The following is a 23,832-nucleotide window of genomic DNA, read 5'->3' as shown; positions in this document are numbered from 1 at the left end:
CGAACTTCGTCAAGGATCACACAATCAGTCTCGAGGCGGGATATCGATTCTCGCCGAAGAGTCCCGAGTGCGGCCGAGTTTGTGAAAGTGACGTACACGAGTAGTGCACGAGCGGTCGCGAACTGGTGAGTTGGTAGTGGTCAGCGGTGGTCACTGTTGGACTCTGACTGACTTGACGTGTCTCAGTCGACGTTGCATCGTGCAAGTTTTTTTTAATTCTCTCGTCCCGCTTTCCGTGGGGAAAACGGTCATCCCGAGATCTGCGCTGGGCAAGACAATTGACAGTTGACGCTACAGACGATACGGTGTGTGTCAGGTAGACTGAACAATAGGCGAGCAAGACGATAGATGATGAACGATAAGCGACGGACGACAGGTCATAGGCGATGATAGGCGATGCATCGTAAACGATAGACGGTGGGCGGTACGATTGGCAATTCGTGATTTGCGATAGCAATAGGTCATGCACACGAGTTTCATTTCAATTGATTCAGTAACGTCGCGCGCGACCACCCGCGCCCTTTCACATTTGACTCGTGAAATTGCCTTTTTGTGCGTTCGATATTTTCAGATTCCCTCAATTTTCAATTCTACCGGAGAGCATTATCGTCATTTGAATCATGATCTTAGCAGAATAAACATTCGTCATCAATTTACAAGCAATAATTATTTTTTCCGATTTTTCTATTGCTAGATAAATCCCATTGTAAAGCTGTCGAAGCGAAGATCGATTATTGTGACCTAACCTAACCTTGAAGGCGTAAATTCGCCGCAATTCGATCATCGAGATTCTAAACGTAACAAATATTGCCTTAAATATCGCTTAGCGAACGTCACTTTCTCAAGATGGTCACTCCTCAAACTCCAGGTGAATTTTACATTTCTTTTTTCTTCCTGCTAGTTTTTATTGCATTGTTAGCAGTGTATTGACATTTGTGCATTTACCATTGTTCAATGGAATGCATGATAACACTTATGTCATCTCTAACATTATCTGCTGATATTTATCTTGTTGAGTTCTAAATTTGTTTACATTATAATGCTAATCCTTTTCCAGAAATATAAATGTTGTTGTGGATACTGATATTTTTTGCCTACTTTTGTAAATAAATACAATAATAAAATATAAATTGATGATTTTATAAAAAAATTGCAGTTTTATTTATGCTATATAATATTATATATTATGTCATATTTAATGCACAGGTGTAGACCCCTGGGCGATTCAGCCCAGAGAAAGGCTGAGGTATCAAGAACAGTTTGAATCCTTACAACCGATCAATGGGATTGTTACCGGTGAACAAGCGAAAGGTTTTCTCCTTAGATCCCAACTTCCACCAGCTACTCTCGGACAAATATGGTAACGACATCATTGAACACTAAGGATCGTGTCAAGCTATGTCACATTCTCTAATTCTTTGTGTATCGCACAGGGCATTATCGGATACAGATGCAGATGGGAAGATGGATATAAATGAATTCAGTATTGCATGCAAATTGATCAACCTAAAATTACGTGGTTTTGAAATCCCTAAAGTACTACCACCCATTCTCATGCAGAGTTTGAAATCTTTCTCACCTGGTAAGTGAATGTGTGTTATATATATAATTTATATATATTGTATATTATATTATAAAACATTTCAGATGCCAACCTGGCATTGACAAATGGTGCGACTGCTCTTCCTCCAAATAATATTGGCTCTCTAGTGAATCTTAGTGGGCATCAACCAATGGTATCTCAAACTATAGCAAGTGCAGTGCCCACAGCAGGAGCTACATCGCATCCCCTTATAGGTAATGAATTAAATGTTGACTCATTTTTGCGTTATTTGTTATAGCGTTACCCTGCTATTTCTTGATCAACATTGTCAATTAGATGCTTATGTATAATATCATGAAGTAGTAGAAAAGAAATTATAACTTGTAAAACTTCCAATTGTCTAAAGCACCAAAGATACACTCTTTCCCAGATGTTCGTCACTCATTAGATTCGTTCATGGCTACAATATCACTGGTATCTGATAAATTTATATAATAGCAATCATATCATCATAAATTAAATGAAACATATGTCAATGTTGTCACTTTAACCACAAAACATATTGATTACTAAACATAACTTACCTGTGTGTACTCATAATGCATCATACTACACAGCATTACAACAAAATAGACAGAATGTGGCTCCAAGTACACATGCTACAACTCATACACCGTCTAAGCCACCCGCTCGACCTGCACCACCTTCTGTGGGTATGTGAATTGTATTGAATGTTGTGTGTTATGTGGGTCAATTTATCTTTTTTTCCCCGAAGCAAGCTTTTATTTGATAGCTTTATTTGAAATATGTAATCTTGTAAGCTAACTACAATTTTCTTAATATAAAACAGGTGCATTTTCGTTACTATTTTGATGATCAGTTTTCAGATATTTATATAACATTGAAAATATTTTACGATGGCTTTGAAAATTGTAATTTATTTTGTATGTAGATTAAAAATTTTTTATCTTTATAGTCTAATGCTTTTTATATGATGTGTGTTGGAGTTTGCCTTTTCAGCAAGTATATTTGTTATCAAAAGAATTTGTGTATATTTTAATTGTTATTTTAATATTAGACATATGACATATCATTACATTTATCATAAAAACACGAAGATTCTCATAAGCATTTGAATTTTGCCACATATAGGAATACTAATAAGTTTGAATATTTTTCGTAAGTAAACAGATTGTGATATTGTTTTCTAATGACAAAATTAGAATTTTTATTTGCCGATGATAATGTTTTATCAGTTATATGTTTTGCATTCTTGTATTTATATATCGTTCATATATTTGCATTTTTTTATTTTTTCATTCTTCAACAACATGTCATTAATAATGTCTTACACTTCACGCGGCAAAAAAAAAAAGGAATTGCACCTCCTACCACAACTGGTGGTATCGCTCCCCCACAAAGACCTGCACCGCCTACAAATATTGGTATGTCCAAATAAACACATACTACAAACTCAATATGTTACTCTACGCGGAATTCACAAGCAACACTTTATTGTCAGACATCCTTCAGTTGCTTTTTCATCTTTGCGATTGAAAAAATATAATCATAATCTTTCGGAATTGTTCAGGGAGTAGCTTTACGCCTACGGCGGGTGGCCCACCACCAAAACCAGCACCACCTTCATTCCCAAATAGTCCTGTAGGAATCTCACCCTTGAAAGCTCCAGTGTCCGTCGTTGGTGCGCCAGTTCCTGTTATCGGTGCGCCAGTTTCTTCAGTTCCACCAATATCTGCTTCTGGCATAGGTAAGCAGTTGAAATCAACTTGGCATTAAGATTAGAGTATTTTGAAACATTATCCTACGCTATATATTTATCAATTAATTTTGCTACATAATTACAAAAATATAAAAGACTAGTTTTATACAGAATTTTATTGATAATACTGTAATTAATTTTAACTAGGTATTCCATCAGTAGCGCCAATTGCTCCTTTAAACACAAATCCTGTACCGATGGCTGCCTTTAATATGGCACAACCACAGCCGTTAGGTATGGTCACCGCAGGCATGGTTGCTCCTATACCTGGCATTCCCAGTATGGTATCGTCAATTGGATCGATAAATACTGGTATGTATCGAAAATGAAGTCTTATAATTTGCATTTATAGCGACGTTTATTTTGATACATTTTGCTCTATTTGATTTTTAGGCACCGGAGTTGCTTCAGCAGTAGCGTTACCATTAGTATCCTCGACAACTGCGAACGGCGCGTTGGTCAATGGCGCTATCACGCAAACACCGGTATCCACAAACACACCGTTGAGTACGACAGCTCGCCCACCAAGTATAGATAGAGTGGGCTCAGTGGATTCGCAGCACAGCCAGCATTCTGTTGGTTCTCCACAATCTGCAGAATGGGCGGTGCCACATCAGACCAAATTAAAGTACACTCAGTTATTTAATACTTGGGACAGAACGAGATCTGGCTTTCTTTCTGGGCCACAAGCGAGAAACATCATGGTGCAATCACAATTGCCGCAACCTATCCTTGCTCAAATATGGTATGAAAGTAAAATGGCTAGGCGAGGTGATGTTCCACATGTCGGTAGAGCAGGAATACAAATGTCTGAATGTATGTTAACAGGGCTCTGTCCGATATGGACTCGGACGGACGTTTAGGATCTGAGGAATTTGTGCTTGCAATGCACCTTTGCGATATCGCCAAAGCCGGTGAGAACATACCTACGACACTTCCACTGGATCTTATCCCGCCCTCATTTAGACGGCAGCGTCTAAGCAGTCTAACTCTCTCTCAAAACGCGACGGAAAATATTGATCCGTTAGCAGGCATGCCACAGGTATAAAGTTAATACAAGAATATCTCTTTACGTGGAAAGAAATAGAAGACAAAAAAAAAGATACGTTTTTACAGACCTCATTTGAAGATAAACGTAAAGAGAACTTCGAGAAAGGTCAAGCGGAATTGGAGCGTAGGCGTAAAGCGTTGCTGGAGATTCAGCGAAAGGAGCAGGAAGAGCGGGAACGCAAAGAAAGAGAGGAGGCCGAGAAACAAGAGAAAATAAGGCAAGTAAAATTATTTATTAATTAGATGCATAGAAAAACACCGGTTTTTTTTTACGACACAGACTGGAGCAAGAAAGACGCAGGCAAGCAGAAATTGAAAAACAAATGCAGAGGCAAAAGGAAATCGAAGAGGAGAAAGAGGAACAGCGGAAACGTGCGCAAGAACAAAAAGAAGCAGCACGAAAGTAAATTTACTAACATCATAATTGAAGAAAGCATCGTAATGTACATGCAGATTCAAAAGTAACATTGTTTTATGTCATATAGGGAAATGGAGAGACAACGACAATTAGAATGGGAGCGACAAAAGTCACAAGAATTGCAAGCTCAGAGGCAAAAAGAGCAAGACGTTCTTCTCAAATTGAAAGCGAAAAATCAGACGTTGACCATCGAACTCGGAACGCTTGTAAGTACATCGAAAGGGAGCGATTTAATGGATCTATTTTCATGTTTCTCTCTATTTTTCAGAACGACAAAGTGAAGGAATTGTCGCAAAAGATTTGCGATACTCGAGTGGGTGTCTCGGGCGTCAAAACGACCATCGACGGCATGAGATCGACGAGAGATACGCAATTGCAAGAAATGTCCGCGTTAAAAAATAAACTCCGGGAACAAAATCAGAGATTATTAGCTCTGAGTCAAGAGAAGGCGCGTATTGAGGCGAGAAATAAAATCAATGCGGCCCAAGATGCAGCCGGGCAGGAAGCTATTAAAATGGCCTTTGACAATAAACAAATTACTCTTAAGCAACTGAAAGATAAAATTGCAGATTTACAACAGCAGGTACGGCATGCATGCTAAACGTTCGCCGGTTTCGCAAATCTATATAAAACTTTAGCAATATCGGTACTTTATCTTGGAACATATTTTTCGGCAGATCGACTCGAAAATGTCGGATATTCAGAACAATAATGCACAGCTCGAAGACATTAAGACGCAAATAAAAAATCTGGTAACGGACTGTAAGCAACTGTATGTTAGTTTTGACGACAAGAAGAAGAAGGTGATCGAACTCCGAGCAAGCAGCGGCAACGCCGACTTTGCCGCATCCGCGTGGGGCGATAGCGCTTGGGACACTGCACCTGCGAGCGACGCGGCTTGGCCTGTCAATGATGACACTGAGACTGAAACTGCCGTTCCAGGCGTCCGCAAATACAGAGCCCTTTACGAATTTGTGGCGCGGAACCAAGACGAAATCTCATTTCAACCTGGCGATATTATACTGGTATTATAAAAAAAACAAAAGATTATCATTGTTGAAAAAGCGATTCAGTCTGGAAAAAAATATTTAACATGGTGTTTGGATTGTGCTGCAGGTACCACCTGTGCAAAACGCCGAACCGGGCTGGATGGCCGGGGAAATTCGCGGTCACACTGGCTGGTTTCCGGAATCTTACGTGGAGCCAGTCGACACTGGCACAACTGTCTTGGACAACGAACGTACCTTCATACAGCAAGACAGCGTGGAGAAGAGAACATTAGAGTGAGTTATTTTTATCAGCAATATATTAGAAACTTTTTTTCTCTCTGTTGCTTTATTCTTGAATGTTTTATCTCGATTGCGCAGAGGAATAGCGGAAGTTCCCGAGAACGTATCCGACGCGGGATCATTAGGCGGAGAAGCTCCGGTGGTGGAGGCTATTATACCTACTTTAGGATTAGGCACATCTTGCGACATACAGGCCACCACTTTGTTTCCATACCGACCTACTATGGAGCAACATCTTTCCTTCGAAAAAGGAGAGACTGTCCAAGTTTCTGAGCAGCAGGTTATTAATTATATTAATTAGATTAGTCGCGCGAAGGGAGACCACGCCTATTTTACAAATCGAAATTATTTTATTCAGAGTGACTGGTGGTATGGTTCGAATAGCATTGGAAGTAACGGTTGGTTCCCCAAGTCGTACGTGAAAGAGATTACTGCGAGCAACCAAGAGATCGCCGCTGATGGTCTTAATGAATATTACGTCGCACTTTATCGATACGACTCGGCCGAAACCGGTGATCTCAACTTTAATCAAGGAGAAGTTATATTGATCACGAAGAAAGAAGGCGATTGGTGGACCGGTTGCATAGGGGACAAAAGTGGAATTTTTCCATCTAATTATGTAGAGAAATGCGACGCTCCCAGTCAGGTATGATATAAAATTGATAGACGTCCTTGTCTATTTTTATAGCTAAAAAGTTTTAATTAGTAATTGCTTATTGATTCGATAAGATCACATTTCCTTTTCATTTTTCACTAATTATATTTTTAACTATTTTGTTACTAATAATTTTTACTAATGTCTGAGAGAGTTTCTAATATAAATTTGTGTGATATGAATCAGACTGCAGCTTTAGCTACTAACATTCCTGCATCCAGCGTTGAACCTGCGGAAACGAAAACCACGGAACCTGTTACTCCAGCAACCACATCACAAGTACGTAATCGTTGATTATTTTTGATTTATGATTATTGATTGATTTAATTGCAATTTGATTCACTCATTGTTATTCTTGGTATCTAACAATGATACCGCGATAAGCTGGAATGATATAGAGTGTGCGTGTGTATTTAGGAGGTAGAAAAAACGGCAGAACAGTTGGAAGATGAAAGAGCAGCTGCCGAGGATAGAGCGGAATTACCGGACTTTACTGCTATGGCGGCTCAGCAGGTAAAAAGACGTATTAATCGCTTTTTAATACATTTGTATAATCAATGTTTTTTCTATTACAAGAGTAATTGCTTATATTATGCTTCTTTTATGCCGACATCCTGATAATGCAGTATTACAAGGTATTTGATTTAAATTACTTCAATTATGGCCGATATTCGATGATTATGACATCATCTCAAATTGCAAAAAGTTCTCTATATATTGAGAAACTAATTTTATTTACGAGAAACGTCTTTCTTTTCCAGAGAGGAAGAAAACCAGAAATTGTCCAGGTTATTGCACCCTATCAAGCAACTAGTGCAGAGCAATTAGATTTGCAAAGAGGACAATTAATAATGATTCGCAAAAAAACTGACAGTGGTTGGTGGGAAGGAGAGCTGCAGGTAAAGAAATACATTTTTGCTTAGTATTTTACATAATTATAATGTATAATATAAATAATAATACAATAGTATAAATATATAGCTCTTTTTCTTATTAAAATAATATTCTTGAAAACAACAAGCTGATAGAGCAGGAGCTAGTTATAATTGCTCAAATTTTCCTTTTATTATAAAATAATTACAAAAACAGACGTTTTGGCCTAAAGAACGTGGCCATCTTCTATAAATAATAATAATATCGCGTTGTTCATTCAGGCGCGTGGTAAAAAAAGACAAGTCGGTTGGTTCCCAGCGACCTATGTTAAACCCTTAACCAGTAGCAGTAATAGAAGTACACCTGTCTCTCATGGATACCAAGATTCTCCAACGGATCCAAATATTGGTAAATAAATTCTATAAGCTATAGGTCTTTTTTTTTTCAAAATTCATGCGTCAATCCACAGTTTTTCACACAGGACTGATCTAATGCAAATTTTCTTCATTTCTAGAACGCGTTATGGCTCTGTATCCTTATCAGGCACAAAACGAAGATGAATTGAGCTTCGAGAAAGGTGATGTTATATCAGTACTTGCTAAGGAAGAAGCTTCTTGGTGGAGAGGCGAATTGAACGGTGTATCTGGCGTCTTCCCAAGCAACTACGTTTCGCCTATGTGTAAGTATACCTTTCATACATGATTATCGAAGTTGAATCCTGTGACCATTTTATGTCTTTTAACGACTGTCACTAAAGTCCTAATGTATAAACGATTATGTACTATAATGCTAATTTATATTAAATTTCTTTACATACTGATTGCGAGCGCGTGTATAGATATAATTCAACAAATAGTAAAGGAGAAAAAAATGAAAGTAAATGTATTAGAAATGCGAAATATATAACTTGGTTACGGATAGGCGGACGATCGTCAGATATAATGAGTTCCAATTAATATATTTTTCTTTCATCGTTATTGTTATTATTTTCATTATTATTATTATCGACATCATTACATCGTCATCATCATCATTTTGTCATCATCAATATCATTTTCATCAACATCATCATTCTTGTCATCGTCATTATCATCATGATTATTATTATCATTATGATTATTGTTATATCATTATTATTATTATTATTATTTTGTTATGTTATCACATCTTTACTTATTCTGCCTTCGACTTTATAGTAACTCGCAAAATAAGTGAAGATGGAGTGCATTATTATAATTATTATGCTAGTGGTAACATTATTATAGGTGAATAGTTTATAAGAGATGTTTAAAAGTATAGGATATAGCATCTTTTCTTCTGGATTAATATATGAACTGTTATATAAATAGAGCGTTGGCAGAGTATAAAATCTTTATAAGTTTTATGTAGTCTAGTATATATTCAAGAATATATTTTTCCATCAGTTACAAACCTTGTCTGAGTTAATGATATCATTGAAAGAATTTTTTAATGTAAGTTTTTGCAACTGGAGTAATTAGTTTAACACTGTTTCGCAATTTTGAAAATTTATACGAAGATATGCGTTTGATTGTCATCTAACAAAGTGTGTTTGCACTCACAAGTGTGATACAATTGGCATTAACTTCATTCTTTCGTTTAATATCTATACGCATTGTGTACGGCTTGGTTACTGACATATCACGAGATCGCTCACGCATTTCTCGCTTGCGATTTACATTAGAAATGGAAATGGAAACAGACGCGGATCAAACATCAGTTTGTATAACAGCCTGCCTGTCTGCCTTGCATGTCTGCCCATTCGTTCGTCCGTCCGTCTCTCCGTAAGAGGTAGCCGTTTCCTTGATATAACAATTAACAATGATAACAACTTGCCGTGATCGATTGTATTGTAGCCTGCGATCTTATTATTCGTATCTAACAATGTAAAGTAGATTATTGTTATAATTGATCTTCTCATGTGAAAGTTACTTCATTATTTCACAATGGCTATCACAATTTTGCACAATACTGGAATGCGCTGAAGATAAGAATTTCATTTTAGTAGAACTCTCGTTCGATTTGTTTTCAAGTTTTATGAAGAAGAAAACTTATGAGACACTTTGCATAACTCCATGATTCTCGAATGAAAATTTTAATGCGTTGCAATTAGAAAGAATGCTTTGAAGAGACAGCTGCCTCGAAAGTTTCTATCATTAGTCTTTAATATGCGCATTCTGTAATCTCCTTTTTATTAATTATTATCTTTCGCTTTTGCTTAACACGCAGCATAAAGGGTAGCCGAGCAGCAGTACAGCATTGTTGGTTAAAATTAAAGCACCTGAAGTGTAATAAGAACAATAGCAGCCCCTACATTCAGCATGGTGTGCTACAACAGAAGTCTCAACGTTGGAGACTGTGTGCAAAAACAAACAAAAAAAAAAAAAATCGAAAATGTGATTATTCGGAAAAAGACAAAAACGAGGTGGGGAGGGAAAGGAGAAACAGAGAAAGAGATAGAGAGAGAAAGAGGTAGAACGAGAAACGAAGAATTAATACGAGACAATGAAAAAAGAAAAAGAAAAAAAAAGATGAAAGAGATTAAGGGCAGGGAGAAAGACTCAGGGTTGGTTCTTCGTCTCTATACTTATAGCCTCTACTTATTATATATTATACAAGCCTTTCCCTCTGGTGCGGGGTTGCACTCATTCCTTCATTAGTGTTATCATTCAAATTGTTATCATGGGTCACGACATTTAGCCTTTAACTGTTTTACATTTTCAAAACGATTTTCGCGCAGATGTTGCCTAGAAACAACACTCGCGTATACCAAGTCCGATCGTTGAATCATTTCATTAGTGTTACGACCACCTGATATATCTGCACCAACACCAAAGGTCTACCTCAGTTCTCTATCTAAACGCTGATGTACAATTAAGAAACGATAATATTAAATTTTTAGCTTATCCGTGTTAGAAGTATTTAAACATTATGTCGCGATATGAGTACCATTGTTACTTAATATTTAAGTAATTCGTTAAGTTCACATGTGGAATACGTACTGCATTTCGTGTTCACGTGCAATTTACATATAAATTCGATTCGATTATGTTTTAAGAGTTTTATTTTAAGGATTCTGGGTTTATAAGAGTGTCGAAGAGAGAATTATGAAAGAAATGTTTTTTTTTTTAACTATATTTATTTATATAAAAAGTACTGCTTACTTGTCGAGGGAAGAAAAAGGCCAAGTGCTTTTCGAATCGGTCTTTCGTTTCGTTTCCCTCAATTCGGTGGTCGATCAAAATTTACGTAGACGATCGTCCCTTAGAAGTTTTAAGCGACCATTATGTGTTTCTATTATTTCCTTCATCTATGGTGTAATGCTTACATTAATCATAGTTGCGTAAAATAGAAGTGGCCATTGAAAATGCTATCGCGATTGCGTTATGTTTTATCCTTTTATCAGTGTTAATGTATGGTGCGCATTACAGATCGTGAAAAAATCGCAATTGTCTCGTGCCGAGGCCTAAAAGGTGTGTAAAGGATGTGTGACGATCTCATGAATCAAATAGCTAATGATTCGCTGTTGTGAACGAAAGCGATTTAAGAGAAGAAGCAGCTCAAATAACATCTTGTGTAAAATTTCCTTTTTAACAACAATGTACGGCTTGTTACGTTTAAGTGAAATTAGCAAACATCCATACTGCACAAACGCGTTTTGTTCATCAACATTTAGTGAAGCAAAGCGATTTGATTGCGCTATAAATTCAACGCGATTTCATCGATCTGCCGTTTGATTGCTAATCACTCATTACGCGCAATAGAGTAACAAGTACATCGCTGTAAATAACGGAAGATTAGGGACGATGCGCTCCTTCTTCGCAGCCTTTTACGATAGAGCCTAAATAAATAGCACTCGTACATGAACAATAAATACCGAGGATCACCGAATACTTGAACTAAAAGTAAACGATAGTGTGTTGATTCACCGAGTAACGTTATCTAATTGTAAATTAGTTTTTCCATTGACATTCACATTCCTATATGTGTATCGAACGACTGACTGCACAGTTTCTTTCACGAATTGTAATCGACGGTCAGCGTCTTGTTCGTACTGTAATGTACTGTATTTATTAGCTCGTTAACATGCAGCGCTTCGTTACAAAGAATTTATTACATTAAAAGATATATATATTCAAATGTTTATTGTTTCCAAAAGTTATCCATGCAAAACCGCATTAGCTTGTCAACGCATCCAATTTGGTATATACATACACATGTACACACACACAGTTATGAAGCTTTGATATACTCGTATGCAAAGAGTTCGACGTTCCACGAACGTTCGCGAACAGAATTCGGCTTCTTTAGAGATCTCCTCGAAGCTCCAACCGCTAAAACTACTTAGAAAAAAAGCAAGGACGGTACCAGCTGATTCCCCCACATATCGGCGAAAATACAAGCGCACAATGTATTTATTCCATTGCTATGCAACTTTTACGCGTTCTATGTAACCCTCCATGACAGAATCGAGTAAATACGTTATGTCACAGTGGCAATAATTGTGTGCTTAATAATAATTAGGTAACTCCAGACACCAGTTCCAGCATAACGTTATTCAAAGGTGGCGGCGGGATGTCTAAAGCAAGTTGTGCAACTGGTTACTCTTAGTCGATGTAGTCGTGTAGTAGCGTTATACTCCTAAGATTGTTACTATTTGCAAGTTGTTTGTTTATTCTAATATCAAATCTCATCGGAACAAGTCTCACTAGGGTACGATGTAATTTTTGGCGCGTAGTGAAGAGTGTTGTAAGAGAGTATGAAACTATTTCTGTGTGGCTATACGAATCTTGTTCACACTTTATATACATATAGAAGAATATTATATTGTGTTTCCACGCATATGTACGCCGATGTTCTTATACGTATGTAAACATATCCATATGCATATACGGATACGTTCGCATCTCACCGCTGAACGAAATAAAATATCTGTCTGTTGTAAAATTACTCTCGCATAGACGAGTCATATTTTATCCGATATTTATCGCTCATAAGCGACGCCTCCAAACCAATCGACGCTGCATCGACGCCGTACATTCTCTTCCTCTTCTCGGCGACAGGAAAAAAAAAAGGATTTGCTTATAGAAGAGATTGTGCGTTGCGTAGACAGAGCGCAATTGTCTCGCTTATGATGTTTCATTAAAACGTTATGTTTACTATTAAGGCACGTTATTTTCTCGAAAACAATCGCGCTATTTTCCCTACTTCAACGCGAAAGTCGAACTCAGAAGTAGGTAGTGCAAGTTAAGAGATAATTAATAACGGATTTTCACGCGGGGGAAACATTTTTTTGTATATATTTTATGTGTAGCGAGTGAATCGATGAACGATACAATGACGTGTCACAATCCCATGGAAAAAAAACGCCAGGAACATATCAAAGAGCTAATCATGACAGAAAAAGCCTATATAGAGGACATGAGACTAGTGCACGAGGTATACCTTTTATTTTTATTTTTAAATCATTTTATCTCTTAAATTTATTTCGTTTAATTATTTTCTCTTGTTTCAACTGCACACAATTTATATGCCAAGACTATTATAGCATGTGGTTCTCTTTTTCTCTTCACCTGTAAAAATCCTTTGCACCAGTTCAGAGTATATTTTTTCTTGAAAATATTGTGTCTATTAAAAAGAGATCTTTTCTCATCAGCGAAATGAGCACATTTTACATATGTGTGTATATTGCGAGTTTTAGGTTTTTGAAAAACCATTAATCGAAAGTTTAGTCTTGAGTGTCGACGAAGTAGAAAAAATATTTATCAATTGGAGAGATATTATTGCGTGTAATGATAACTTTTTAAGGTAATTCATTAATATACGTAACGAATTTATACCTTGTGCACGTATCGATGCCACTGAATCACACGGATCAATTTCTTGCAGGACTTTGAGGATAAGAAGGGATAACAGTTACGGCGGAGTAGTTAGAATGATTGGCGATATACTGTGCGAGAACGTAAGTGCACTTGCAAGTTCACGGCGAGAACCTCGTTCAAATTTATTCACACGATATTTGCATTTTGCACACAGATACCTAGGATGTCGGCTTACATAAGATTTTGCAGCTGCCAAATATCGGCCGCCGCGTATCTGCAACTCTTGACGGAAACTTCGCCGGAATTCATGCGAGTTGCTCAGGCATGCCAGCAGGATCCTCGCACGAAAGGGTTGCCGTTAAGCTCATTTTTAATTAAGCCGATGCAAAGGATAACGAAGTACCCGCTTATCATCGGCAAGGTATCCGCTTCTATCTGTACGTTCATTAATAACTAACATCGTGTGTACGTAAAACGGTTGTTATAGATCTTGGAGTATACGCCAATCGATCATCCCGACAGGCAGTATCTGCAGGAAGCGTTGGCTAAGTCCGAGGAGTTTTGCACGCAGGTAAAAATAGCGACGGTATAACGCGTGCGAGATGACGCGCGCACTTTAAATTTTTAGCGCGATTTTAGGAGAGTAAAATAATTTGTTTCAATAATACTGCGTATATTATTTTATTATCTAATTATCTTTGTATTGCGTAGGTGAACGAAGGAGTTAGAGAGAAAGAAAATAGCGACAGATTGGAGTGGCTGCAGACCCATGTGGTATGCGACGGTCTTGAAGAGCAACTCGTCTTCAATTCCTTGACAAATTCTTTGGGACCGCGAAAACTATTGCACTACGGCATACTTCACAAGGTAGTGAACATTCTACAAGAATGGCACGTAGATTTCTGTCACATTTCTTGTGATCTTATACCGTAATTTTGTTTTCGTAGGCAAAAAGTGGCAAGGAACTCGTCGGTTTTCTCACAAACGATTTTTTGCTGTTCGTGCAACCGATGAAGTCTTTAAATTGCCAACAATTTTCCTTTGAACGCAACGAATATCAAAAGTTTAAGATGTACAGGAAGGTAATATTAATGAAGCTTGAGAAATCGCTAAAGAAAATTCGATAGAGCTTTAACAAAAAAGTTGACCGTTACAGCCGATATTTCTCAACGAATTGTCGTTTTTCGGAGAAAACGACGGAAGTAGCAGTTTAAGCGGAAATGACACGGCGGACAACTCATCGAAAACACTAAGACTGAGAGATCAAAAGAAGCCAATAATATTATTGGCATCAACCTCGACTGAATGCTCACTATGGTCGAAACGAATCGCGGAAGCACGCTGGAAATTTGTTGAGAACGAGAAGACTCGTCTGCAGAGACAGCGGTCAAGTGCGTTCAATTGTCATAATAATTATTCGAGTATCGAATATCGTTTATTCTCGTGTTTTCTACAAGTTTTCGTTGCTTTCCGTTATTTTTGTAAGCGGATGATGCTTCCATTATTTCGTACGCATCACCGAGCTTATGTGTTTACTTAAAATTTTCGTATCAATTTTTACAATTTAAAATCATGTTATACAATAAATATGATATTCAATAATGAGTCACGGTTTATGTGGGTGAACAGAGCAGGCGCAATTTCGGGCATGCGGCAGAATTCTCGTCACTGTGTTCGAAGGTTTCAACTTGAAAACTCCATCCGGTAAGAATCCGCACAATGCCTCCGATCGCTTACTTCATTGCTTGTCCGAAATATCGTATTGTGTTAAAGCTGATGTTTTGCATGCTAGTTGCTTTTCAACGCTTTTTTTCATTTTTGCAATCTGAGGAGTAGTTTTAAAATCATATTAAAGCAATGACACACATACACATGCACAAAGGTAATCATGTCCATCGGAAGAGGAACAGGCAAACTAGCAAAAATGGGCAGGAAACATATCTTCCAAACATAATGTTATAATTGCATGCAGCGCTTTTTTACTAACAAAAAATTTGCCATTGTAGTTCGCAGGAAACCTTCCCAAGGTACGCTACGACTAGTAATTATGGAAGCTGAAAATCTTGTCACTAGCAGAGGTATAGTATTGAGATTACACTTTACAAACAGCTTTGAATAACTACATTCGTATTTCATTGAATGCGTAAAATCATAGATCAATTTTAATCGAGCTTGTAAATAGATTCTATTGCACCAATCTTCACACTTTTATTGCACGATTTTCTCATTTTTAACATTTTTTCAGCCTCAAACTAAATCTGTTTCATCTATTTTTAGTTGTTTTAAAAGAGATATTGTTTAGAGAGATTATCATTGAAATTCAATTGCTAAAATATTGCAATTTTACGGGGAAAAAAAGATTAAGCTTTATAAGCTGAAAAATTCGTAGCTGGGAGTGCATGCATTATGTTTGGGACAGCTTGGATGTTGTATAGTGCTTGGGGCATAGAATTACTAACGCTTGGTAGAAAGAGAAAATATATTTTTATATCTTTTCCGCTACTAGAGGAAACGCTCACATACACATGTAGGTACTTATTCCTTTCTAGGAAAGTGTAATACATTCTGCAAAGTGTCTATGGGCTCCCAAGAAGAAAGAACCAGCGTCGTATCCGGCGCTGATTGTCCTTTGTGGGATACTTCGATGCAGTTCCAAGTACAGGATCTACTCGAGGATACGCTTTGCATCACCGTGTTCGATAAAGGATACTACAGTCCTGATGGTGAGCTTTACATATGATTCTTATTGTTGAATTTTACATATATTAATGATCCGCTAAATTAACTTCTAATTAATACTAACGCGTCGCATGTCGTTAACGCAGAATTCCTTGGTCGCGCCGAGGTCAGAGTGGTCGACATAATGAGAGACAGTAAGGATTCTTGCGGACCGATCCAAAAGAGGATTAAGTTGCATGAGGTTGAAAGCGGCGATGTCGTTCTCAAGCTCGACCTTCGGTTGTTTAACGGATAAAACGCGTGGGTGTTACAACTCCATATTCTGACATATCATACGCATTTATGTAAAAAAAATTAGATGTAAAGATTTTATATAAACTTAGCATAATAGAAAGAACAATAAGAAATTAATAGTTTTCCTATCTTTCTCTTCCCTTATAATTAAAAAAAAAAAAAAAAATTAAGATATGAATAAGTGTCGGACGCTCTAACTTCTGCATGCATACATGAGAAAAAAAATGGTGAAAGTTCGACTCTACTTCATATCGCGACGTTTCTTATATAATAAACGTGAAAAAAAATGGATAGGACAGTCTTTCGTCGTTCGAGCTGATTCTACTACGAATCTTTCCATCTAGCACGCTGCAAGGACATTTCGCTTTTCATTGTCTTCGTTACGTGTGCACATTTCGCTCTCGCTTTCCTACGATGCTTTCGTTTACATTTACGTGAGAAGGGTAATGATAAGCGCGAGCGAAATGTCGAGACAGCAAGACTCGAAAGGAAACAAACGAACGTTTTTAATATCTTTCGTAAGTTTATCTTTTAGCGGGCGCAGACGGCAACTTCTTGGCGTGTCTCGGCATGTTCAGTTCGGTGTCGGTTTGCTCGGCGACGTCGCGCTGCTCCGTGTCCTCCGTGGGAAACTGATAGATCGGTTTGAATCCGCCGAAGAGCTGCGGCTTGAAGTTATCGGCGTCGAACTCGTTCTTCTCGGTCTGCGTATCGGCGTCCGGATCGCCGTCGCCGTCGCCGTTCGATTTCCTCTCTATTCCCGCGGGCGGATCGACGACGACGACGCTCCAGCCGTTCTTGCTGGGCGCCTCGGCGCTTATGCTCGCCACGAACGGCGCCATAAAGTTTTGCGGCGCCGGTGCCGAGCTGGACGAGCTGGACGGCTGTTGAGACGGCAGCAGCACCGTCTGCTTCGCGTCGACGGCAGCGTTCGCGTCGTTCTCCAGGTCGTCGTAATCAGGACGATGCGCCGCTTGCGTCGGCGTGTAAACGTAGGCGATCGGCGTCGAGGTGGACGTCGGCGCGGTCGGCGTCGACGTCGCGGTCGGCGCGTTGCGATGCAGCGTCACGGAGATCGCCGCGTCGTTCTTCTTCCGATACGGCAAGAACTGATCCTGCAAGTACGGAATCACATTCACCTGCTCGTTCACGTCCTGCTCGATCTTCTCCCGCTCGCTCGCCGCCGCCGCCGCCGCCGCCGCCGCGGAAACTTGCTGCCGCTGTTCGCTGGGCACCAACACCGGCGTCTCCTTCACACCGGCGGCGGGGAAGACGGACGACGGATCGGGGCGTTCCAGGAGATACGGGAAGTCTGCGGCAACCGGTTTGCCGTTGTAAATAGCGTGCGTCTCCTCCCGCTCGTCCTGGAGCAGCGTGTCGGGCGGCAACGGTCGCTGAGGACCTCGCGTGCCAACGACGACGCTACCGTCCTTCTCGCTGGAATCATCCGGATCTATGTTCACCGCGGTGTTAACCGGATACACAACGTACACGGGCTGCTCGGCCGTCTCCGGCGAATCGTGATCGTCCGACTTTCTGCGCTCCATTTCGTGCGTTAGCACAGTTTCCGCTGCTTGGGCGGCTTCTTCGCTCTCGTCGTTGAGCTCGCCGTGATGCTGCAGCATCTGCAGAGTCGTGACGCGCGGCGAATCCGCCGTTCTGAGTTTCGGGAAGAGCGGCGGCCTCGGCGGCGTCATCGGCGGCTCCTCCGGATATCTCTCCGAGTTCTCGAGCTGCTCGAGCTCGCTCTTCACCCGGTCCTCCTTCCGGTTTTCACCCTCGACGCCACCGTTGCGCTCCTCGGGACCGTGACTGAATAATCTGTTCGACAGCATGTTCTCCTCCGGATTGCCGTGCGAAATCACGGGCGGCGCTCCGTGCGGAGGACGTGCGGGGGATACGAATCTGCGTATCGCCGGTTCCGTTTCGTGAGACGGAACGACGCCGTCCACCTTCGACGTCGGCGCGCCGAATGGCAGTCGGACCGCGTGAATCGGCGGCGGCGGCGGATTTAAGCGCTGAAGATACGAAGGCGCCGGCGGGAAGGGCCTGCGCGACGCCGGATGACCCGGCAACGGCGGATGACTCTGCACCGGCTGTCTGATCCTCGTCGGCGGACCGGCCGACATCGTGCCGATCGCGTCCGGACCGCGATGGCCGTGCGACGCCTTCGCGTTGGGACGGAACTGCGGCAGGATGTTGGGCAGCTTCGTGTCCGGCGAGTACGGGCGTTTCCTCAGCGCCGGGTCCAGCGGCGACACCGGCAGCCCCGGGTGCGGCTTGACGCGCGACGGCAACGGCAGTCTCGGCCTCGGGTGATCCGGGCGCGAGGTGTCGTACTGATAGTGATAGTAATACTGCGGCGGCCTCGTGCTCTCCGCGGGCGGCATTAGATCCTGGGCGAGCTGCGGCAGATCCTCGCCAACGGTGGGAAAAGCGAGCTTTGTGCCGTTCGCCGTCGCCGTCGTCTTGGGCGGCAATTCGCGAATGCTGCCGTCCGCTTCGTTTATGATCACGACGTGCTCCTCCGTCAACGCGTCCTTGTTCTTCGTCTCGTCGTCCGGAAAGATGACGTAGTCGGAATCTTTGTTTCCCTGCGGACTGTACTGCGCTGTGTCCGCGGGAGGGACAGCGGGATTCGGAGACCTCGTCGGATCGAGCTCGCTGCTGCCCTTCAGGGCGCCGGATGTAGGCGAGGGCCATTTCTGCGTGACGCTCGGCTTTGTGACCGGCGAGTGCTCGTACTTGACTTCGCTCACCGAGCCGTGCTGATCGTTGCGGAGCGGCCAGAACGAGATGTCGGCCGAAGTGCCGAAAAGATTCTCGCCGACGGCCGTTCCGACCGAGTGGTAGCTGCCCTCGACATTCTGACGATTTCCCAGGACGAAGGACACGGTATTTTGATCGGGCGGGATTACGATGTTACTCGTACTTTCTATCGGAATCCCCACTCCGATCCTGTCCGCCTCCGGTTTGATCATCGGACCCGGTCTGTATACGTGATTGATTATGCCGTCGTGACGCTCCGGTAAGCTCGGTCTTCGATCGTTGTGCAAAGAAGCGGCCGGATATTGCGGTATCGTCGAGAATTGCAGTGGCTTGCCCACGTTTTCATGAGGCGCAGGCGGCGTGGAGGATCGCGAGGGTAACTGCGGCGCAGCCGTGGTAGTTGTCGATGCTGTAGATCCAGTTGACGACGCGACAGTTGTCGTAGTCGTGGTTGTAGTTGTAGTCGTCGACGCCGTCGGACGGGAACTAGTTGTGGAGGATGTCGACGTAACGTTCTCCTTCAACAGTTCTTGGAACGGTAAGAAGTAATCAATCACTTTGCTGTCGTCGCTGCTGTCGCCATCGCCGTCGCCCTTGTCCTCCTCCTCGCTGCTCGACAAGTCGTAAATATCGTAGGAATATTCGTCGGTTTGCGCCGGTGGTTTCGTCTCGGGTCTCGCGTGAGACACGACGAAGTTATCGAGACTCGGTTGCGCCTTCTGCGTCGTCGTGCCGTCGCTCGGCGGCCGCGTCGGCACGTGGCTCTGATTTCGCTGCGATGCCGCTTGACCGGAGGCGTGCAATTTCTCTATCGGCAGAAGATTCTTCTCGTTCTCCATCTCGGCGACCGTGCGGTCGATCGCGTGGAACGCGATCGGCGTGCTGGTCGGTTTCCACGTGGTTATCGCGGGCGTTTTGGTGGCCCGCGTGTTCGCGGTCGTCGACGGCGCGGAGGTCGTGATCGTCGGCGGGCTCGTGGTCCATCTCGCGTTCAAATCACCGGCAGTCGTAGTCTTGTGCGTGCTCGTTTTCATCATCGACAAGTAGGGATTCCTAGTGGGACGCGCGTACAAGACATCATTCTCGGCGTCGAGTCTGTGATTGTAGCTGTTGGCGCCGCTCTGCACCTTCGTGTTCGCGTACGAGCTCGAGATCAACGGGTACTGGTATTTGTCCGAGGTATAGTGAGTGGGCAGGAAGTAGTGCGACTGCGTGATCTCGTTGCGACGGACGTCGTCATGATCTTTGCTCTTCGTCCTTTCCTGCCCCGCGTCCTCCCTGCCGCCGTCTCCGTCTTCCGAATCATCTTGTCCCTCGCGATGACCGTCGGTGTGGTTGAGAGGTTTGACGAGCGGCGTCTTTTCGAAGTCGATTTTGCCAGTTATCGGGTCCTTCTCCAAGGAGAACGGCTTGCCTCCGTTGAAAGCGAAAGAATACGGAATATGGTAACGCGGAGCGTCCCCCTCGCCGTCGCTCAAAGCTGAGGACTTTGCGCTAGCGTCAGCGACAGCGACAGCGGCAACGGTGCTCTCCTCCGCCACGAGATCCTGATCGTCCAGATGTGTATTACGTGGACTCTTCGATCCGGCATTGTTGTCCAGGTGGCCGCCCATCAAATATTCGCCTGACACGCATGCCAGAGCAGCGAGCAGCATCCACAGGAGTCTCCGCATCTCTTACATATGATGCCTGAAAAAGATTGCTCATTATCATTGGACTTTCCATCGATTCAGATATCTAAAGTTTAATTTAAGATGTAATGCAAGATGTTTTTAAATGAGTTGAATATAGATTCTTCCAATCAATCGTATTAAAAGAATTTGATCATGAAGAGCCAAGTGTTTGTTGCAGAAGAATAAATTATAAATTAATAAATTTATTCTCTCGCATTAATAAACGCGATGGTTCTTAATTGTCAAATTTCCTTAGTATAATGAATAGTTTTAGATGCTAATCAACTAACAGTAATAGAAGAAGATTTATATCCTTCTGAATAATATAATAAAAACTTTTAGAAAGATTTGTAAAAGTTCTCGCATCATTTAGTTACTAAACTTCATTTTTATGAAATCTTCCGTAATCATCCGCTTACGGTTTACGCGATAGCGCTTATCTAAATTTTTTATGCGGGTAATGTAAAAGCAGAGCGCGCGAAAAAGGCAACTTTTCTTTATTTATTTAGCGGTTTAAATGATCCAATATCCCAGGTATGTCGATTCGCGAATAATGGCCGGAAATGTTACTGTAAACGCGTCATCTCGCGCGCGGTGAGTAACATAATAATGCGTCGCTAGATGAGATGCTAATTGTCAGGCCGTTATTCGTAAGTTCCGTTCGACCGAAGCCGCTCGCGCGAGATAGAAATGAACGATAAATACACGCACAGCGTCGTGCGAATTTATTTTCGGACGAAATTTATGCAAATTTACACACCAACGTGGGTATTACAAATTTGTAGAGCGGGCAAGTTATATCAGGTGGAATTCCGTTTCGATGTATAACGGGGTTTTAGTAGCCTCTCTCTTCTCTCACTCTTCGTCTTCCGGCATCGTCTTCTTACTTTTCTCTTTCTACGTGCATAAATCCCGTCCCGTATAAATTTTTCCTAAGCCTCTTTATAGCTTTGATAATCCCATTTGATTTTAATATTCAGGTCGAATAACGTTCGCGCGATGATGCGCGTCGGCCCGTAGAAGTCATCTGGCGCCGCATTTACCATTCATAACGCACGACCGTGACGTTCACGATCACGGTCGTGACCCGATGTGTCGGTATTCTCTTACGCGGTGAGTGGGATGCGCCAGGTGATGCTGGTCAGTATGTCCTACTTTGTTCCCTGTTTCGGTGCTTTGACCCCGAATTGTGTAACTTCAGTTTCAAATGTACATCACTTATCTTACGCGCGCGATTCTTTTCTTCTGGATTCACGAGGCGGCACGAGAGATAAAATGTGCATGCAAATTTTGAAGATTTTTTTTTTTTCCTAAACGATAAATTTTGCATAGCAGTCTTTAATAATCAAGCTCGTGATGCAAAATTTTAATTACCTACATTCTTAACGCGATCGTAAATTGTTTCATAAATATTAATGTTCATAATTTGGTTAATTTAATGCCGTTTTATCTAGACGTTTGACAAATTTGTTGCATAAATAAATAAAATGCTTTGCTGCTAATTATGTAAATATGATAGACAATTTTTCACAATATAATATTCGTTATACCTTGATTACGTGGAAAAATAGTAGATCGTAGAGGCCTTTCTTTGAATTCCCGCAATATCTCGCGTTTCTACGGTTCACTGATCCATCGACGCGCGATATTTAAAGCAACATCCGATAGAACTTCACAATCGCGGCAAAAGTTCTGTGCGCGCTTTTTTTGCGAGCGCGATCAGCACGTCGAGGGTGAAAGATCGGAGCCGCGGGAGAGTGACGGTTTCGCAACCCTGGAAGAAGGTCGTATGACGACTGAACAGCCTTGTTGTCAGCACGGCGGGAAGAAGGCGAGGAGGTGGCAGGAGAAGGACACGCGGTGGAGGTATTCCTCGCTCCAAATGACCCGAAGAGTAGGAGAAGGCTGCAAACGAGGAAGCGGATGAAGCACTAGCTAAACTTGATGTCGAATGAAAGAAAAGAAAATGAAAATCTACATTCTTTTTTACTCGTAAAGTGAAGCTAATGTCGCGTGGAAGCAGAACGAGCAGTTCTAATAGTTTTTATAATGTTTCGTCTTTCTAATATTGATCGATATTGAAACGTTAATGAAGAGTAACAGAAAACTTAAAGAGCAAAATAAACAGAAAAGATAAAGAACGAAACAATTGTGTAAAAACGCTCGCCTGTAAAATCGAGATAACACAAAATTTGTTTGAACTGTAGACACGCCGCGACCGAGTTTCAGCTAAAAAATGTTTTAAATTCGAGCGAGAGATAAACGCGACATTGTCTCATACGAAAATTTATTATATTATTAAATTTATTATTTATTATATTATTATCAACGATACGATTAGTTGAATAGTTTCTAATACGGAAGAATCTCTCAAAGCATAAAAGCGTAAAAAGATAGGGTGTGCATACACTGTTAAGCTCTCGTGATCACGCTAGTGTTACCGTACCACGTAACATGTAGCTGCAAGATATGGACATCATCGTGTAGGAGTCCGTTCGCTGCTCAAAGAGTCAGGGGCGGAGAACCGGTACGTAGAACAGTTAGACGATGACCCACATCGAGCAGAGGAGCCTCAACAGCGGCCGGCGTACCAGTTTCTTCGACCTTGCGCCACAACCAAGCGCCACACAAACGGACCCCGAAATTTTATGAGATTATTAGGACAATTCCTTTCCTGGAAAACAACGGGATTGATCACAGCCATCAGCTATTACGGAATCCAAAATAAAATATAATTATTTTAATTTAGAAATTTCTTCACGCAATTTCGGTCACTTGTTGAAGATCGAAGAAGTAAACAACTTTTTACTTTTTACTCGATATGTATATCTCAGTCTTTTGTATTAGTAATAAAACGAGAGTGATGCGGCACGCACACATTGTGAATTAAATTTATAAAAATATATCAAGATTAATATCTTATCATTTGACATCAAACGCGTACATTGTCACGTACACGATAAAGCCGC

General features: G+C 41.5%; 2 protein-coding genes across 11 annotated transcripts; one reads left to right on the top strand and one right to left on the bottom strand.

Annotated features, from left to right (window-relative positions):
• The first annotated feature begins 16 nt into the window (after positions 1-16).
• Dap160 (dynamin associated protein 160) lies at positions 17-16,538 on the top strand. 9 transcript variants are annotated; one of them, XM_067352567.1, is made up of 36 exons: positions 17-125; positions 695-868; positions 1,207-1,360; positions 1,434-1,582; positions 1,648-1,797; positions 2,161-2,256; positions 2,920-2,988; positions 3,135-3,311; positions 3,471-3,635; positions 3,717-4,068; positions 4,152-4,365; positions 4,440-4,591; positions 4,654-4,776; positions 4,859-4,997; positions 5,060-5,374; positions 5,469-5,816; positions 5,908-6,074; positions 6,159-6,360; positions 6,439-6,726; positions 6,922-7,014; positions 7,153-7,248; positions 7,497-7,634; positions 7,890-8,016; positions 8,123-8,287; positions 12,941-13,065; positions 13,328-13,434; positions 13,516-13,588; positions 13,663-13,869; positions 13,936-14,019; positions 14,160-14,315; positions 14,396-14,530; positions 14,605-14,839; positions 15,078-15,152; positions 15,455-15,526; positions 15,998-16,171; positions 16,274-16,538. In XM_067352567.1, exons 2-36 carry the CDS (start codon positions 847-849, stop codon positions 16,420-16,422), a joined length of 5,493 nt encoding a protein of 1,830 aa, XP_067208668.1. In that variant the 5' UTR covers positions 17-125; positions 695-846; the 3' UTR covers positions 16,423-16,538. The 9 variants fall into 9 exon arrangements, with proteins under 9 accessions (XP_067208668.1, XP_067208669.1, XP_067208667.1 ...); XM_067352568.1 differs by lacking the exon at positions 17-125 and adding an exon at positions 132-305; XM_067352566.1 differs by lacking the exon at positions 17-125 and adding an exon at positions 132-417.
• Positions 15,279-23,773, bottom strand: LOC105668702 (mucin-6-like). 2 transcript variants are annotated; one of them, XM_067352576.1, is made up of 2 exons: positions 23,310-23,773; positions 15,279-20,879 (listed from the first exon to the last, which is right to left on the bottom strand). In XM_067352576.1, exon 2 carries the CDS (start codon positions 20,861-20,863, stop codon positions 16,946-16,948), a length of 3,918 nt encoding a protein of 1,305 aa, XP_067208677.1. In that variant the 5' UTR covers positions 20,864-20,879; positions 23,310-23,773; the 3' UTR covers positions 15,279-16,945. The 2 variants fall into 2 exon arrangements, with proteins under 2 accessions (XP_067208677.1, XP_067208676.1); XM_067352575.1 differs by lacking the exon at positions 23,310-23,773 and adding an exon at positions 22,414-22,910.
• Between the last annotated feature and the right edge of the window lie 59 nt (positions 23,774-23,832).

The sequence above is a fragment of the Linepithema humile genome, chromosome 3 (genome assembly GCF_040581485.1).
Source record: "Linepithema humile isolate Giens D197 chromosome 3, Lhum_UNIL_v1.0, whole genome shotgun sequence".
Classification (NCBI taxonomy): domain Eukaryota; kingdom Metazoa; phylum Arthropoda; class Insecta; order Hymenoptera; family Formicidae; genus Linepithema; species Linepithema humile.
Note: the sequence above shows the minus strand (reverse complement) of the source record. Positions and strands in the feature narration are given on the sequence as shown.

Coding starts and splice junctions, on each gene's coding strand:
- Dap160 (XM_067352567.1), top strand. CDS start 847: ATGGTCACTCCTCAAACTCCAG. Junction 3,312..3,470: donor AATATCTGCTTCTGGCATAG/GTAAGCAGTTGA, acceptor AATTTTAACTAG/GTATTCCATCAGTAGCGCCA. Junction 7,635..7,889: donor GGTGGGAAGGAGAGCTGCAG/GTAAAGAAATAC, acceptor TTGTTCATTCAG/GCGCGTGGTAAAAAAAGACA.
- LOC105668702 (XM_067352576.1), bottom strand. CDS start 20,863: ATGCGGAGACTCCTGTGGATGCTGCTCGCTGCTCTGGCATGCGTGTCA.